General features: G+C 39.7%; 1 protein-coding gene across 4 annotated transcripts in view; it reads right to left on the reverse strand.

Moving 5' to 3' along the window:
- Nucleotides 1-19,302, reverse strand: part of DENND2A (DENN domain containing 2A) — a 67,225-nt gene that overhangs the window by 36,736 nt on the left and 11,187 nt on the right. For all 4 annotated transcript variants that reach the window (XM_087968500.1, XM_087968501.1, XM_087968498.1 and 1 more), the window contains exon 2: nucleotides 286-384. In XM_087968500.1, coding sequence (XP_087824626.1) covers nucleotides 286-371 — 86 coding nt within the window. In that variant the 5' untranslated portion in view covers nucleotides 372-384. The remainder of the gene's footprint in view (nucleotides 1-285; nucleotides 385-19,302) is intronic.

The following is a 19,302-nucleotide window of genomic DNA, read 5'->3' on the forward strand; positions in this document are numbered from 1 at the left end:
AAACATTATAAGATGCTATCATGTGACCATGTGGTAATATAAATGGTTGCACATGTGAGCCACTTGTCAAGTACCAAAACATGACTACACGACTGCAGGGTGTGTGTGTGTGTGTGTGTTGTGTCAGTCATAACTTCGAAGAAAGGTTGTAACTAACAGTCAGGGAGTCTGTCGTAACTTCAAACAGTTGTTAAGTGACTAGGCATAAAGCTAGGATTTCCTAAATTCCAGCCTACCCTTCCCTCATTTTGAAATCAGCACAAATAGAATATTAAGAATATTTACCTCTCAATTTTTTTGCAAATAATGATTTCAGGCTTCTTCTCCACATTGGGGATGACACTCCCCGTCATCGTGTTAGCAACTGGCATGTCTGCAGGCCACCTAGGAGGAAATACACAAAACAGTACAAACCTTAAACCTGGGTGCTTTGTCTCGTGATTTGCAGTATGTATGTATATATATTACATATTTATACATTCAGACAATTGTGATATATTCAATAAAATAGGGCAAAAAATAAGATCCCTAAATTCATCCCTCTTCTTCGAAGAGCAGTTTTTGAGATGCTGTAATTATTCAGTAGTTGTTTATGTTGCTTTCTATGAAAACACTTTCCCCCAACTTGGTTTCTCCTGGGTGGTCCACTGTTTCATTCCCATAATCCTTAGTACAATCATATCTGGGGACACAGACTGGAAAAAATCTGTGTTAATTGAAAGCCAGAGATAGTGATTAGGCTCAGAAGAAACATTAGAAACAGAACTGTTAACTGTCCTGTCGATCATGTAGAAATTGTTTTTAGGAAACGGAGTGCCGTTTAAAACAATGACAATAAGACAGCAATCAACAATTGATTAGGACCATGTGATCTTTGAGAGCTTGTTTGTTAAAATCCAGTCTCCCTTCTCCCCATTGCTCTTGAATCCTATTACCCTTCTGGGGAGCATAGGAAAGTTTGCTGCCAATACTGACATAAAGTGGTCCCATTTCAATTATAGTTGTAAAACTATGTTCATAAGTTCAGTCAAACAGATTCTCAGCCTGCACTTTGGGAATTAACAGAAGAGGGTGCTTTGGGAAAAGGGGCACTCAAAGAGATATTGGTACAGGCTGGGTCAGTTGACCCAGAGCCCAACTTGAGCAGGAACCCATAACTCTGTCTGTCCTCTCCCTGAATTATCTGGTTGAACTACTTTACTGTACTCATGGATTTTTCCTCAACCTGTTACGGTAGTAGTTACCTCTCTAGGCTTTGGTTTTTGAAAAATTTAGGTCTTATGCCTTTGTTTTTCTGTATGTTTCAAGCAAAAATTTAATTTGAATTTTATTTATCTAATTTATCTGTCATCCATCTCATGGTTCAAGGTGATTCTTTGAGTCAGTAAATACCTCTAGGTCAGGGGTCCCCAAACTTGGCAACTTTAAGACTTGTGGACTTCAAACCCCAGAATTTTCCCAGCCAGCTATGCTATGCTGAAGCATTCTGGGCATATACAAAGGACTGGGCTACCTACAGTATATTGTCACCCCATAGTTCCATAGGCGGTAGTTGCCCTGTAAGCCAAAGATGCAACTGAACTCAAGACTTCTTTCTAAAAATGCTTGGAAGCGATGACTTGCATCTTGCCAGAATTTCCTCTTTGCAATTTTGACTGCGAACAGGGAATCCAAACAAAATGATGCTTAGAGATCCCATTAAAAGTGTAGGTACTCCTCGCTTACAGATGGTAATCGGGACCAAGGATTCTGTTGCTAAGCAATGTAATCATAAGGCATGATGGCAGTTCTGGTAGTCCCAGCTGCCACTGTTAGATGAATTCTATGTGGTTGCAGCATCCTACAGTAATGTGATCATCATTTGCAACCTCCTGATGGCTTTCCCCATTGGCTTTGTTTATGAGAAAGCAGGGAAAGGTGAAAATGGTGATCACATGACCGCAGGATGTTGTGATGTCATAATTGCAAACCATTCACTAAGAATCTGAATCACAACCATGTGATCATAGGGATGCTGCAAATATGAGGACCTTTTGGTTAGTGATGTGACAACATTCAGTTGCTGAATGAATCACTGTTAAACAAGAACTATCTGGATTTGTTAGAAGGAAAATAAATGCCAAAAACACAACTGTTCCAGCATCAATTGTGACATACAGACAATTTTAAGGCAGCAATTGTTATTGTCCATTTCTCCCAATTTTTCTCTGCAGAGGGTTGGGCCCTCTCTTCTTTTATATGGAAGGATCAGATTGCATCTATTCACTAACATAATAAATGACATCATATTAATCAGTGTGAAATGTATCTTTGTGGTGTTTTTCTACTTTCCTTACTAAAGAAAATAGAGTCTTTCCAGGCATCCTTTAGGGGGAGGAGATTGTAGACAAGTATGAATGTAAACTTCAGGAAAAAATGCCAGAGTAGCTATTATGAAAAGATTGGATTAGAATAAGAATAAGAATTAGAATAGAATAGAGCTGGAAGGAACCTTGCTCAAGCAGGAGATCCTATACTATTTCAGACAAGTGACTATCCAGTCTCTTCTTAAAAACTTCCCATGATTTCTGGAGGCAAGCTGTTCCACTGGTTAATTGTCCTCGCTGTTCGGAAGTTTCTCCTTAATTCCAGGTTGCTTCTCTCCTTGATCAGTTTCCAATCATTATTTCTTGTCCTGCCCTCTGATGCTTTGGAGAATAATTTGACCCCCTCTTCTTTCCCTCAAATACTGAAATACTGCTATCATGTTGCTCCTAATTCTTCTTTTCTTTAGACTAGCCAGGCCCAAATTCTGCTGTCGTTCTTTGTATGGATTAGCTGAGAAAGAGGTGAGGAAGAACCTCAAGCCTTGCCTTGAGTCTCTTTACTATAAGCAGGAAGGGGATCTTTCAGGCTTTAAAGACTTTATAACAATCGAGGAATGATAATTGTACCAACCTTCCAACACCCATTTATTTTACTCTCCCTGAAGGGCTGCAGAGATGGTTTAGTGAGTAAATCCAAATGTCCATTGAGACAGAGAGCCTAGGAAACTACATCTTTGCAGGACCTTGACAGAATTTCATCTCACTCATGGTTATTAGAAGGATCAGTTACTCTTCGGATAAGTAATTGGAGAGAACATGGGGGAGTTAATTTAGCTCAAACAAGCCCAGACCTTCCTGAAGCTAAATCTAATCTCTCAAGGTTAGATGATTGCCTCAGATAACTTGGTTTTGGAGTCCTGACTCTTGCTTTACCCCTCAGCCCCAAGACCTAGTTAACTATGTTGTATGAATGAACAGGGCCGTAATGTAGTAACAGTCCTTGTTATGAAGTCATGATTTGCTACTCTGAAGAGGCTACATATGTCTTCCTATTTTGTCAATGTTTGGAAAGCTGAACCTGGCAAGAAAACCTATTAAAATACCATCGATTGAAGGAATACTTTCTGTCCAAACAACAATACAATTCATAGCACAGTATCTTTTGCAGACCCAAACGTTGCTCAAAGGATAATTTATTTTGTGTGGATTTTCTGCCTGATTGCTGAAAGTGTGCCATGAATGTCTTTTAGCCACTGGCAGTAGGGACATACTGTTACGTTGAATTGGGAGAAAATGCTGCACTAACTTCTTCTGAAATCTTCTGAAACAAGAGGGCGATTGACAGACTCCAGAGAATACTTTAAAAGACATAATCAAATCAGAGCTGGGAGATCTTTCAACAACTATTGCAACCCCAAGAAACAGCAATCCCACTCTGGCTTCAAAATTTCTCAACAAAGGAAACAACACTATTTCCCAGGATAATCTTTTGCTGCATCTAACAATTCAAACTGTTCAGAACAGCCTTCTCCAATTTAGTGCTGTCCAGATGGGTTGGTATTACCCTCTACAGCCAGGGTACCAAGAAATCATACAAATGGATTCCCAACGTATTTATAGGGCATCATATCTTGAACCTTGTATTTGCAGAAAACATTTCCCAATTCAGCATTATTCTTATTGTCATAAAGTTAACAAAAACAAATCTTTCTCAATGACCTGCAGAAGAGCAAAAATCTGCTCTGCCATCCATCCATCAGCATTTCCAGGAACTTTATACACTGTCACCTCTTCCAGCCTTTCAATTAGAATTTTGGCAGTTTCCCAGATATACTTAGGAAAGCCAATCTCTGGTAATACTTGCATTCACACTTGCTACCTTTCCTTTTGGATAGGAGAACAATAACAGCATTCTTCCAATTGTCAGGCACAGATGCACAATTCACACAAATAATAAAGTCATACAGTTACACCCTTTGTACTCTATTTTACTCGCACAACATTTCCCTGGTATGTCATTTGTACTCCTACAATTTTTCAACATATTCACAATATTTGACTTTTGCATTTGTTCTGGTAGACTGTTACACTTGTAATTTCACTATAATTTCATTTACTTTTTCATTTTCTTTAATGCATACTTTTTTTATCTCAATGATTCACTTTTTCTACCCCAAATAATAGTCCATCTAACATTCAAAACCTCTCATTACACTTGTATCCTATACTAAATCTCTTAATTTTATTATTTTTATATCATTCTTCCTCCATGTGTGCACATAGAATCACACTCAAAGCATACATTCCGAACAAACCACAAAACAATGTGATTCTAAACAATCACCTTTTCTAAGCAGACATGTGCTAGTTATCTCTCCTATTCATTCTTGAGTTTCTGAAACACTTTTTCTAGTTCTCCTATATCCTTTCATGTCATGTAATGGGGTAAATTTTCCCTCATTCATTCACAATATTGTACAATTTTCTCCAAACTCATTCCTGATTTGTTCTTTATCATCATTCGCTGGAGAATAACATAAAATTATCAAGAGGCTTCAGACTCCTACTTTCCTATGCATTCACAAGTTATATTGCAACCATTTATACTTTTGACACATTTATTCTGAAATGTATATGCCATCAGTTTTACTTATATGCCACCAATTCATGTTAAATGAAAGCACCACAGAGATGGCCAGAGTCATTAGTTGAAATGGGTGGCTATAGAAACTGAATGAATGAATGAACAAACAAACAAACAGTTCAACAACAAAACACAACTCAGATTAAATAATGTAACAGTGAGATGATTGTTACAAAAGTTGTTCAGGAATAATTTTATCTTAACTTTCTTATGGAAGGCCAGCAAGATAGGATATACTCTAACACAGGGGTCCCCAACCACCAGGCCCCGGACCGGTACCAGTCCGTGGATCATTTTGTACCAGGCCGCAAAGAATGAATAATCGTGATTAAAATATATATAAAAATATGTTTTTGCTTCCGGGTGTCTTATTTTGAAAGACAACCGCTTCCGCCCTCACCTAACTTCCGCGCTTGACTCTTTGGTGCGTATTTATCCTGCATCAGCAATGCAAGCTAGCCCTCGCAAAATGAGCCAGAAACAGAGTTCACTGGAGAGTTTTTTTGGAAAGGGTAAGTTACAGGTTCATCGCTTATTTATTTACTGTTATTGGAACCTTCACGCCCCTACCCGGTCCTTGAAAAAGTGTTTCTGCGTGAAACTGGTCCCTGGTACAAAAAAGGTTGGGGACCACTGCTCTAATATATATTCTAGCATTGATGCTATAACATAAAACTATTGTCTTCTCACTTTAGCCCTCCTTATCTCAAGAAAACACTGGATTAGTAAAGATTTCAAACTCACAAAACTGATGTCAGCTTTGCAAGATAGTTCATATAAAAAGCAAATCCAGAAGAACCAGCTCTATTTTATTGATCTTATCTTACCACTATCATGGTGGGATCAATCCTTGGCTGCTCCAGAAATTGGTTTCTTTGCCAAGGGAATTTCCTTGGATGGTAAGCCCTTTCATTCACTTCCATGCCATATCTTCCACAAATATTAAAACAGAAGAGCAGTAATCTATACTATATGGCTATATATAGTAATTGAAATATACCATATTTGATCCACGTGCTGTTTTGTTTAGTTACATTTGCTTTTCTTTTTTCTTTCATTTTACAAAAAAAAAAAGCAAGCAAGCAAGTAAACAAAAACATTAAAAATGAGTTATCAAACCGGTAGAAATCAGCAAACCTCTGATTCTGAGATTATCAAAACATACAGTGTTTTGTTAAAAGCAATCTCTTGAAGCACAAGAGACAGTGGAGAGATTTTATGATGATGACAGTGGTGGACATTAATCAGAAAGCCTGAAGCATTTTGTGACATTGTTTGGCTCTTAATGAGCTTAGCTCATTCTCAGGACAACAGCAGGCAATCTGTGTTGCCGCAAAGGCCAAGGATGAATAGGGTCTCTAAAGATTTTCTAAGGAATAATTGGTGCTTGCTGAGATCACAGTTCCCTTGTTCTTGCTAAAGTAACTTCTACTAAAGGGCTTCTGCTCCACATTCACTGCAAACGAAGGGGGAAAGGTTCCTGCTGCCCACACTGCCCAAAGCAGCTCTCGGCCTCCCCCCTTTCACTGCTTCTTAAGGGGGCATTATGTTAAGCCCATAAGCCAAAAACTGGAGCGGGTGGGAGGGAGAGAAAGAGAGGGAGGGACTTTTCCATGGTAAGAAAAAAAAAGTCCATTGTCTCTTACACAATCCTTTTGGAAGGGAGGGTATGACCCTGAAGTCTCGGGAGACCATGAGATCTTGCAGAACCAATTTTACCAATCTGAAAGACAGGCAGGAAATAAAAGAGTGCAGCAAGTACTTCTTCAGGCATGTTTGGACACAAAAAGAAATAGGAGTCTCCTCTCGGGAGTCCAAGATCTGAAAGGGAGGAGGAGTGGGGATAAGGTGTGAACTTTCTTGAGGGTCTATTTCCCATGATACCTCACATCTCACGCGTGCCATAGGTTTGCCATCACAGACCTATGTGTAATCCCAGAACGACATGGCTCTGGGGCTGTTTTCCATAAAGAGGGGAAGCCACAGCCACCCCAGCCCAGTCCCAATTGTCCTTGCTACCCTGCACTCTAAAACCCAGAGAACAATAAAATCTACAAGCTGGCAATGAGATGGAACCCCCCTCCCCCTAGGCCAAATGACCAAGAGGACACCATAGAAATATATAATGAAGAACATTCATGGAAGACTCATAAGAGACCTAACTGTTTCAAATTCCCTTTTCTTGCTTGGTCTCTTCAAAATCATAATACATGAAGGGATTTGTTCCATGCAAGTTTACTATTTTTAAATGCTTTTTAGCATTGTGCCTGCTACTATTTCAGAATGTCTGCTTAGCTTTTACAGCTTCTTCATATGTCCTGACCACAGCCCTGAGATAAAACTCAGGACCAAGTAAACTCTCCCTCAGAGGTTTGGAAGGAAAACAATTTACAAAGGCAAAAACAGATGGTATCATGATGGGAACTCAGAGAAAGAGAAGAGAGGAAGCAAAGAGCCGTGATGGCGCAGTGGTCAGAATGCAGTACTGCAGGCTAATTTACTGCCCACTGCCAATAGTTCGATTCACACTGGTTCAAGGCAGTGAACCCACATTCTACCAATTTCCCTAACGGTTTGGTGATTGAGCACGTCACGCATGCGCCTAATAGGCACACCCAGCTTTCCAAACACCCGCTGAAGCTCTGCTGCGCCAAACAGTGGAGAGGATAAAGAAGAGGAAAAACCCAGGGGTGGGTGGGAGGGCCAATCCTGTGCTTTTTTCTTCTTTTTCCTCTCAGCTGATAGACGGAGCTACCAGTTCAGCCGAACCGGTAGCATTTCACTACTGGTTCAAGGTTGACTCAGCCTTCCATCCATCAGTAAAATGAGGATCCAATATGCTGACTCTTTAAGCCACTTAGAGAGAGCTGTAAAGCACTGTGAAATGGTATATAAGTCTAAGTGCTATTGCTATTACTACCACCTTTGGATGGTCCTGTGGTTAGCCTCCATGGGATTTCAACAGACAAGAGGGGGAAGAGGTCAAATCACAGCTGGGTCCCCTAAACAGCACAATAGCCTTAGGAATGTGAATCCCACCTTGACAAAAAGTAGGGTCACAAAGCGCAACCATCCATGGTGAAGACCATGGCAGCACAGTGGTTAGAATGCAGTACTGTAAGCTAATTCTGCTGACTGCTGACTGTTCTTTGATTGGTTGATTCTCATTGGCTCCAGGTTGACTCAGCTTTCCATCCTTCCGAGGTGGGCAAAATGAGAACCCAGATTGTTTGGGGGCAATATGCTGACTCTGTAAACCCCTTAGAGAGGGCTGTAAAGTGCTGTGAAGATATTATATAAGTCTAAGTGCTATTGCTATCCGAAGGAATACAAAAAGAAGCAAAGAAGCTCTTAGATAGATGGTGGGAAGGACACTAAAAAAAGAAAAGAAAACTTCAGAACGGCAAGTGGCTGAGCACATAGGCACGCCTGCTCTGGATTCCCAGGGCCCTGTGATCAAGCGCTTCCTCTTGCCAGGCAGAAGAAGACCCTGCGTTGACCCTTTCCTTCCACACATCAGCTCCTGCTTTGTTTTTCGTCCTTCTGAAGAGGCGTTTGTTTACTGTCCTATCGCTGGCATGCAGGAAATGGCCTTGAAATAAGCTGTAATCACCTTTCACCAGCAGCTGCTCTTTGACTGCTTTTCTAATTTCATTTTTTTCTTATCCTGAGGAACCAAATCTTGGATGGATTACTTTTCTTTCAAAGGGAAAAATTACCTTGGATGCTTCCTGAGGAAGCTTTTGGTATACTCCTGGCTTCATATTAGGTTATTACATTATTTTTCTCTACCTTTCCAATATGGGATTGAACGTCAAGCCCATCACCTCCAGTAAACATGGTTTTTGATGAGAACTGCATTACAATATATCAGGAAAACACCAAGTATAGGGGAAGGCTATGTGAAGTGTTCAGACTACAAAGCTGAGATTCTTTGAAGACAGCTTTATTTTCCCACCAGCTCAAGTTTTTTTTTAAACTAAGAAAAAATATTCAAGTACTGTATGTTTAAAAACAATAAAATAGGATCTCCTTTTTCTGTTGCTTGCTATGCATTTCTGATTGAGAAGCAACTATCTAATTTATGCTCCAAAGCAAAACTTTATTCAAACCATTTCAGCTTCACTGAGCAGAGAGATGTTGAGATGTTCCCTGCATTTTGTTATAAGAAAACATATAGCATGCCAGAATAAAGATACACAATCTTTAAAAATATATATTTACCTAAAAGCAAAATCATATTGAAATCAGGATTCTATGAAATTGCCCAAACTTATTTTAAAAAACAAAACTGGCATCTATCTCAGTTATTGCTAATCTTTCCTTCATCCCCCTCTCAAAAATAAATGAAAGAAACTTTTTTTATGATTTATTAATCAAATTTATGTAGCTGCCCATCTCACCAAAGACGACTTTTGGCTTTGCAAATTGAAGATCTCCTGCAAGTGGCATAATTAAACAGGCAGGAAATTCAAAGATCTTCTAAGTGCAGTGAAACTATGCACAATATTGCATCAGTTTTCATAGAAATCAGATTGATGGTCCAGAAAGGAACGCATTTTGTTTTCCATTGGTATGAATCCAAAGTAGTGCTGAACAGGAATAATACACTCCTTATCAACCATTAATAGTCCACTTAAACTGACAATTAAGTCAACAGGACTTGTGGGGCTGTATCATAAAACAAGTGGATATCCATCTGGAGAAGGCTGATAGCAGCATTTAAAAACAACAGTATATAGGCAATGTGAAACAGGAGTTTCAAGTGAAAAATAACACATGTATAACATATAGTTCACAATTAAAAGTTAAAGTCTCCTTTGAGTTATCCATATTGTTTTCTTGGCAACCGCAAGGAAGTTCTTTGTATTTCTCTTTTACGATCTTCCTACTCTTCTGCTATTTTGTGGTGATCGCCTATGCCTAACTCTGTTTTGCTTTCAAATCCTGTCCAGATCCACAATGACTGTGGCTTCTGAGAACTCCACATCCTGGAGTCTTTTCCAGTGGAAAGTATGGGTAGTTCATCTGAGCAATCTAAAATCCCCCATCATTTGACCTGCATCCTCTTTTTCAATTTGCAATGAATATAGCAATCACTATGTATGCTCGTGCATGTGTGTTTTCCATAACTACTAAAAATTACCAAAAATTATAAAATACTCTGGAAGATGAGTGTGTATAATGTCTCAGAAGTCAAGAAAATTAAGTGCTACAGAAAAAGCATTAAGGACATGTTGTGGATCTGAAAGGGCAAATTCTAAATTCTCTCTTCCCCCATAATTGTAACCCATATTATGGGTAGGTTAGTAGTATAGTTTTAATCAATTCTTATAAAACTGTAATTGAACTATAAAAAAAACACAGGAGGCAGAAGAATATCAAGGAGTATTTCAGTCAAAAGGATTAGCTCCATTTAATACTTTATTAAAGTATGTCATGAGATAAATGCAATTAGAAACAAAAGTCAGGAAAGATAAAACAGTGCAAAGAAAAAGAAAGAAAAATTGTTGAGTTCTGACTTTTTCAGTGCAGTAAAATACACCAACTACAACCTCAACCTTTTGCCTTACATTTCTATTTCAAACTATTTCTATAACAAAGTCAATCTAGTCATCAAAACCTAAAACCAAAGCTTCAGTTCTTCAATTTCAAGCACAAAGTCCAGAAGCAGTTCCAAGTAGAAACAAACCTAGATAAATTCTTCTATTTAATTAAAGCAGTCAATTTTGCCATTTCTGCCCACTCTTATCACCTTAGTCACAATTCTAACCAATGCTTTAGGATGCCTGTTGTTTATTTTTATTGATGGAGAACAGAATGTCTTTGTTCAGGTAGGGCTTCCCAATATCGTACCCTTAGGACCAACACACCAGTTGAACTGTTGGTTCCTGTCAGTTTTCCCATCCCTTTTACAAATATTAAATGGAAACATGGCAAGCCGCAAAGCAAAATCAGCATTCAAACTAATTTGTATTGAAGACTGTCTCTGGGACACATGGATAATATCAGAAAGTACAATCTGGAGGCTGTACAGGTAATCCTTGACTTATGACCACAATTGAGCCCAACATTTCTGTTGCTAAGCAAGACATTTGTTAAGTGAGTTTTGCCCTATTTAATGAACTTTCTTGCCACAATTGTTAAGTGAATCACTGTAGTAGTTAAGTTAGTAAGGACGATTGTGAAGTGAATCTGGCTTCACCATTGACTTGCTTGGCAGAAGGCTGGGGCGGGCGGAGGTGGTCTTGTAAAGGGATCACATGACCCTGGGACACTGCAACCGTCATAAATATGTCAGTTGCCAAGCATTCGAATTTTGATAATGTGACCATGGGGATGCTGCAAGTGTGAAAAACAGTCATAAGTCACTTTTTTCAATGCCATTGTAACTTTGGAGGTGACTAAGTGAACTGTTGTAAATTGAGGACCGCCTGTATGAAAATACTTAACTGAAAGTTGGTTCTTCTGACCAGCAATCAAGACCAAATTAGTTGGTGTTGTCATGCCCCAGCATATAACTTTTATATACTGTTGTTGTTCTCTAGCCCCATCTGGTGGCCGGAGGGACAAATATGTCCCAGCATACAATCTTTATATACTGTGGTTGCCCCATCTAGTGGCTGGAGAGACAAATACCAAGTATATTGTTTGAAGTTGACCCCATCTCTTTACCAATCAGCCTGCACTCTCAAAACAAGTGCATGCTGGGAAGCCAGATTCCATTTCCTTTAGCATTTGGAGAAGGCAGAAGCACAAAGAAGACTCCGTCTTAATCTGTGGCAAATGGTCATCTAAGGGCAAACCCACATCACACACACAGAGCATCACTAGTGAGATTTAGATTGCTTGTATTTATTAATTGTAACTCAATACTGCCTATCTTGTATTTGTTTCTCATTATATGTATTCCTATTTTCCCCAGTTTCACCATATCCTGTTCTTTCAATAAAGCATTCACATCTACGCACATGGTCTGTTTTATTGGTGAGTTTAGCTGCATGTCAAGCTTCACACAGACTAATGTGCAGTGAGGACAGAACAGGTGTGGTAGACAGCCTTTGGGTGTGTGTGAAGCAGATAGGGGAGAGGGAGCTAGAGACAGTGGCTGATAGAACATCAGCAGCTTTTCTTTTAATAAGTGGATATTTTATGAGTGATCATTTCCAGTTGTTACTGAACTCTAGAGGACTGCTATATTGAGACAGCCTCCCATGACATGCTCTCAGCGTTCCAAATATCTATCAGTCTAAAAAGGTATTTATTCTAGCATTTGTATTTGTATATCCATTTGTATATCCAAGGTTTCTCAAACTTTACGGTGCCAGAATCCCCTAAAAACAGTATATTAATGTGTGTGTGCATCGTGATTACACACTTAGGAGTGTTCAGTAGATGAATATCGGTGTACATCAATTTTGGCATTCACACTGTATTTCTGTAGATTTAAAATTGCAATTAATCAATCCCAGTATTTGTTTCATGTCTACTAAAAATGTATGGTGCTTTTCAGGGGTAAAAATGAAAAAAAATAATCAGATAACTGTTAGAAAAATTCAAAAGTGCATGAAATACAGGTAGTCCTTGTTTAGCCACCATTTTGTTTAGCAATTGTTCAGTTACAACTGCGATGAAATGTTAAGCCATTTCATTGCATCATCACTTGAATCCTACAGAAACAGATTTGTTTTCAACCTCAAGATTAACAAATAATGAAACTTTTTAAAAAGTGACAAACGAGACAACAATAAGCATCAATGAACAGGACGGATGTCCAGAAGACAAAACGCTAACAGGAAAACCAGGAGCAACCCTGGGTTCCCATCAGGGAAAACATAAGCCCAAACTCATTCTATCTCATCCTTTTCTCTATTTTCAGCACTTCCTGTGCCAGGGAAGCATACACAAAATATTACTATGTTCTGCGTGCAGAAAGTGGGGGCTTCCCCTTAGGAAACACACACATAGGTCAAAATATCCATTTCCTCTATTGTCACAACAAAAAAAGACTTGACCTGCATTGTATAGAATCAGAAGGGGCAGACCCAAAGTTTCCCAGATGAACAAATATTCTTGCGGATGGTGTAATGAGAGCTGTTGGTTTTAGGAAACGAAGAAAAGCAAAGCAAACATATGTATGTGCAGCAATTTTTTTCTTCAACCACAGGGAGAATTAGAATTTTAATCTATGGATTTATGCTGGGAAGAGACAAAAGATGTCAAACCACTATTTGGCTTAATCTATTTCATGACACCCATTATTACAATTATACAATCTGAATGTGTGCCTGGCCTCCAAATTCAGAGGGCTTGAAACACAAACCACCAAACATGACATCATGCATATTGATCACTGTAGCAGCGTCTAAATGGCTACCTAATGACTGGTATTCTTTGCAATATGATCAATTTAGCTTTTTACTTTGCAATTTCGAAGTGCAGAAAGGAAGACAATGATTGCAAATTAAGCAGTAGTAGCAGCCAAGAGACACAAAAAACCCCAAGCACAGGAAACACTTGGTTTAAACCAGGGGTGTCAAACTGGCAGCCCGTGGGCCAGTTGCATCACACCCAGGCCATGCTCACCCCAGCTCCGCAAATGGGAAAACGTCACAAAACGTCATGTGACAGCAATGTGACGCTGCATGTTTGACACCTGTGGTTTAAACAATAGCTTTATATTGTATCTTTATATTGTATTTTTATATTGTATCTCAGCTGGTTATTATAACTCTTCCCCAGCTGTTCTGTCCTAGTCCTCCCCAAAAAGCACTAAGTCAATTCTGAATCCCGGCAAAAACCTCTTTTATTACATTAATGGGAATTTATTTTAGTCACAGTCAGCCAACAGCTTGGCAAAGGTAGATTAATGAACTCAGACCTTTATCAATCCTGGAACGCTGCCTAGTAAATAGTTCCACACTCACTGGTTCAGCCAATACAAGGACAATTTAAAAGAAAAGATTCTGGAAATTGTTTAACATGGTGCTTGGAATCTACTCTTCAGGTATGAATTATGGTGAATTGTAAGCAATACAAGAAAAGTATTTGCCCAACCTTAAAAGATTGAATGTTTTCTGCTCCTAAAAACAGGCTCAGACATTGTCAGAAAGTGATTGGAAAACTTAAGCAAAGATTGTTAGCAGATGAAAAGATCTTAAATAATTAGGCACTCTTCCACCAGAAGCCCTCAATTAAAATTTTTAAACTTTATCCAGAACATAAACCGGTAGTAAATGAGATTGCTATTTGTCTATGGAGATTCTCAGTTATTCAGGTTATAGTTGTCCTAAAAGTGTTTTTTTCAAAATGCAATTATTTTTTTCCTTGAAGACTCTTTCAGTTCTCATTCAAGAAGCATCCTCCGAACTGAGGATGCTTCTTGGATGAGGAACGAAACGTCTTCAAGGAAAAAAACAAATTCCAGTTGCCTTTTGAAAAAACCCCTTTGGCAGGTTGCTATTTACACACACACACAACACAAACACCTCCCTAATTTACAAATCTGCACCATTGCAATGCAACTTAGCCAAAGCATGGGAGAAATGCTAATTTTGGGGAACACAACTATATGTGTATGGACAGGAAATACATCAACACTGAACTTCAGCTGGTCAGAAAGAGCGAACTATTGGCAACTACCAAAAGGACAACTCCCCCCACCCCAAAAGCAGCATACCACCAGAAGCATTGCACTGGAAGGAAATATGGGCATGTGAATCATGCCAGGGCAAATAAAATTTACATCATGAAAAATGCCAGGATGCTGCTGGTAATTGAACCATTTTGCTGGAACCCAACAAGGCAAAGCCATGTTCCTGACAAAAGGTGTGTGCTGTGAGTGGCTTTTTCCCTCCTCCTGTCTCAACGGGTAACAACATCTGGCAGACCTGATGTTAGTTAGCTTAGTTAGTGTGTGGATGTGTGGCTGCCAGAAAATCCTGGGGCTGGAACATTCACCGGGGAAATCACTGATTCTGATTTTGAAGTTTAATTTTTTCCTTTTAGCTTGAAACACTATTAAGGTAGTATGTCCTCCACAAGACAAAAGAAGAAATGACTCTTTCTCACGTGACTGTAAATCAAGTACAGGGAAATCAATGGTCATGTACTATATATATAAAATTTACCTATATGCTTTCCGTCCACATTTAGTAAACATAGATATAGCTGGGCAAATAGCAGGGATCTGCCCAGTGATATATGCCTGTTCAGTCTGTGATCTTTCAAATTTGATTTCAAGGCAGGAGTGCAGCTACAAATTATTAATTTCTCGAATTTATAAAGCTGCCTCTCTCACAAACATGACCCTAGGCAGTATATAGCAATAGCACTTAGGCTTACATACCGCTTTGTAGTGCTTTACAGCCCTCTCCAAGTGGTTTACAGAGTCAACATATTGTCCCCAACAATCTGGGTCCTCATTTTACTGACCTCGGAAGGATGGAAGGCCGAGTCAACCTTGAAATTGGTGGGATTCGATCTGCCAAATTGCAGGCAGCCAGCAGTCAGCAGAAGTAGCCTGCTTAATTTTTGCTCCAAAAGATGCATTTGGGCTTATTTTCTGGTTAGGTCCCATTTTCGGGACAATACAGTACTAAATGCATCCATCTGGCCGACAATCTTAACTGGAGCTTATTTTGGGGGTAGGGGTTATGTTATAAGCATCCTGAAAAATTATGCTAGGCCTTATTTTCCAATCGGGGAAACACAGTAGTAAAAGAAAACAAGAAAAAAAGTCTTAACAGCGTATGAATTAAACATAAATATAAACAAATTTTATTTAATCATTTGAGCTGGTAATAGCCACTTGTTACTTTTCTTATCTGATTATCCAGGACAAATTGTTGTTTGCTATTGGCAAACAATAGCAGTTGGGACCGGAATTATAGTTGCTGAGCATAAAGTGTGACCTCACATGACTATGTTGCTTAGTGACAGCAGTTCCAGTTGTCATTAAGTGAGGACTGTGTGGGACTCATGTGATTACAACTTCAGGCTTTCTGCCAGTTTTCTCACTAACTTTGCTTATGAGAAGCTGGCAGGGAACCTCAGAAATTGTGATCAGGTGATCTTGGCTGGCTGCAACATCATAGTTATGAGCTGAGTGCCAAACTCTTACCACGGAATCACATGATCACAGGGACAGTGCAATGGCCAGAAAACCAAGGACCGGTCACCAACACCATTCTATTCAGCACCATCGTAACTTTGAACAGTGGTTGAGTGAATAGAAATAACCAAAGGACTATCTGTATTAGTTCTCCATTCAAAAAACACCTAAATTGCAAAGCCGTTTCTTAAGTAGAAAAGCAGCTACATCCAGCACAACCATATCACGTCAACACTGGATTTCCATCTTCAGCATCAGAAACAATTCCGTCTTGTTATTTTTACATTGTTCTCCCAAATCCAGTCCACGAACATCTAGAGATAAGTGGAGATTCTAAAAAAAAAAGAAAAAAGAAATCTACAGCTTGCAGAAAAGTAGTACAGCTAAGTGTCAACTAGAAGTGCTAAATGACAACTCTGTGAATGAATATTCCTGTGGCTTCATAACCATTAAATAACACGGAAGAGAAAAATGGAATCACTCCCAGTTCCCAAGATTTTGTGTGCATATCTCTCAGTGTCACCTTCTGACAGCAACCAAATAAATAATAGAAGCAGTGCAAAGTAGGACTTCCTGTCTCTAACATTCAAGTGCTCGAAGGCAATGGGAACAAATGTCACTAAAATATCTAGGAATATCAACAAGGTTGTGCTCCCTGACTTTCCTCCAGAACCCTGGGTGACCAGAGCAATCTTCAGCCAAATATGGAACTGAATCCACATTAACAGGGGACTGGATTATTGTTTTCCAAACTTGGCAACTCAAAGATATGTGGACTTCAACTCCTGGATTTCCCCAACCAACCAATCTGGGACTTGAAGCAGGGATGGGATTCAATTTTTTTTTACTACCGGTTCTGTGGGTGTGGCTTAGTGGGCGTGGAGTGGCATGGCTTGGTGGGTGTGGCTTGGTGGGCGTGGCAGGGGAAGAATACTGCACAATCCCCATTCCCTCCCCACCCCACTAACCTGCTTTCTAGCTCTGTTCTCCTGTGCAGGGCAACAAAAGAAGACACAGCCAATCAGCTGGGACTAGAGAGGCGGAGAATAGATGGGGGTGGGGCCAGTCAGAGGTGGTATTTGCCGGTTCTCCGAACTACTCAAAATTTCTGTTACCAGTTGTCCAGAACTGGTCAGAACCTGCTGAATACCACCTCTGACTTGAAGCTCTATACATCTTAGAGTTGCTAAGGTTGAGAAACAGTGGTCTAGACCAGGAGTAGGGGGACTATGCCCCTTTTATGATTTGTGGGCTTCAACTCTCAGAAGTCCTGAGACAATCTCACTATGGTAGTTTGGGAATTCTGAGAGTTAAGGTCCACAGGTCATAAAGGGGCCATAGTTCCCTACCTCTGGTCTAGATCAGGGGTCTCCAACCTTGGCAACTTTAAGACTTGTGGACTTCAACTCCCAGTTAAAGTCCACAAGTCTTAAAAGTTGCCAAGGTTGGAGACCCCTGGTCTAGATGATCAAAATGAAATCAGTTAGAAAGGTTAGGAAAACATACAGATTGCAAAATTGAGCTTTTATCCAGGAATGTAAAGGATTTGATATTCCACAAAATATGTTGGCTTCCCAAAAATATGTATGTATATAAAAACTCAGTAAACATACCAATGAAAGTGCAAGAGAGAAACCAAGACTTTTATATTAAAGAACTGAACCTAGACATGTAATTCTAGCCAGCTGATCTTTAGTACTAGCAGAGAATGTTCTTTGTAGTGGATTCCAGATCATAACACAGACAGAAATACCCCCTTAATAAACACTTGGAAACAATTCCAAAGACAGGAGAAGGGAGAAAAGCTTTGCTGTTGCTTACAAGCATCTCTTTAAAAGCAGCCATCCTAAACTGATCCTCAGAGTTTGAAAAGGTGACACAGCATAAACATGTTCTCAGACTCTATCCGAGGGCTGACCACATTTTTTTCCAGCCCAGCTCTCTCCAATTATATCAGACTACAAATCCCATCACTTCTGGGCTGCTTGGCTCTGCTAAATTGATGGATTGTATATTCTGTTGTGACATTTCTGAGTCAGCCTCGTAGAGCCAGGGAATAAACTACCAGGGAGCGAGAATGATGCAATTCCATTTCATTCTGGTGGACTTTATAAAAAATGTGCTGTGGTAGTTTTGAAAATTATAGAGAATGATAGTATCTAAGTTCCTCCCTCCTCCTATTATGGCATGCACCTGCATGCATGTACACACACACACAAATACACACACACACAAATACATACACACAAGTGTGTGTGTGTGTATGTATGTGTGTGTGTGTGTGTGTGTGTGTGTGTGTGTGTGTGTGAAATACCACTCATGCATCATCACAAATCTCCAGAACCGTAAAGGCTACAAACTTGAAATCTGGCACGTATGTTCCTCTTGGCTTCTAGATGCTCACTAAGAAAGGATTTTTTGAAATGACCATCAGAGCATTAGTATTTCGTATATTATTATTAACACGCTCTGATGCTAAGGAGTTCTACTCCCCCTCCCCACCTGAAAAGAAATCTGTTTCAAATGCTAAACAGAAGCAGAGGAGAGGAGTTTCGGTTTCAGGTTTAGTTTCACAGCAGCAAGCAGCTTTGGTACAGAACAGTTGAGCTAAGCCACACCCAGGCTCCTTGCTGTCTCCTTCTTGCTCACACAGCAAATACTGTTTCAGTTTCCATGTTTCAGTTTCCAAACAGCCCTCAACTCTCTCACACACTGACAGGATGTTAGCCAGATGAATACCGATGGATGCTGGGAGGCAGAGGCACAATTCTTTCCCCTTATTTTCCTCCCCAAAAACTAAGCCCGATCACATAGTTTCGTAGTGAAGCACGGGTGTAGAGCTAGTATACACACACACACATGAGAAGGGGAGCGGGGAGAAAAAGAGAGAGAAAGAATTTTCACAATTACCCTGTGGCATGATAGTGTCCCGCTATCTTCCTGGTCCTGGTTCAACACTGCTTTTTGCAGTGTTGTCCTAAATCCTAAGACATAATATGCAGTTGAGGCTGGCCATTGAAGACACCTCCCTCAAACAACAACAACAACAACCCAACCTACAACACTGCTCCATGAAATTCCGCTCTGCTTCAAACAATAAATAGAAATATTGCTTTGTTTAAAATGCAGCAAAAACCATAAATCATTCCAAAGCATTACTCAAAGGATTTCCACCCTTCTTCCTTAGCTCTCCTATGCTATTCACAGATGTATACATCATATACTCCTCTCTTTATTAC

The sequence above is a fragment of the Notechis scutatus genome, chromosome 6, assembly GCF_049901735.1.
Source record: "Notechis scutatus isolate UNSWTSFEM ecotype Mainland chromosome 6, rNotScu1.2, whole genome shotgun sequence".
In the NCBI taxonomy this organism is placed as follows: domain Eukaryota; kingdom Metazoa; phylum Chordata; class Lepidosauria; order Squamata; family Elapidae; genus Notechis; species Notechis scutatus.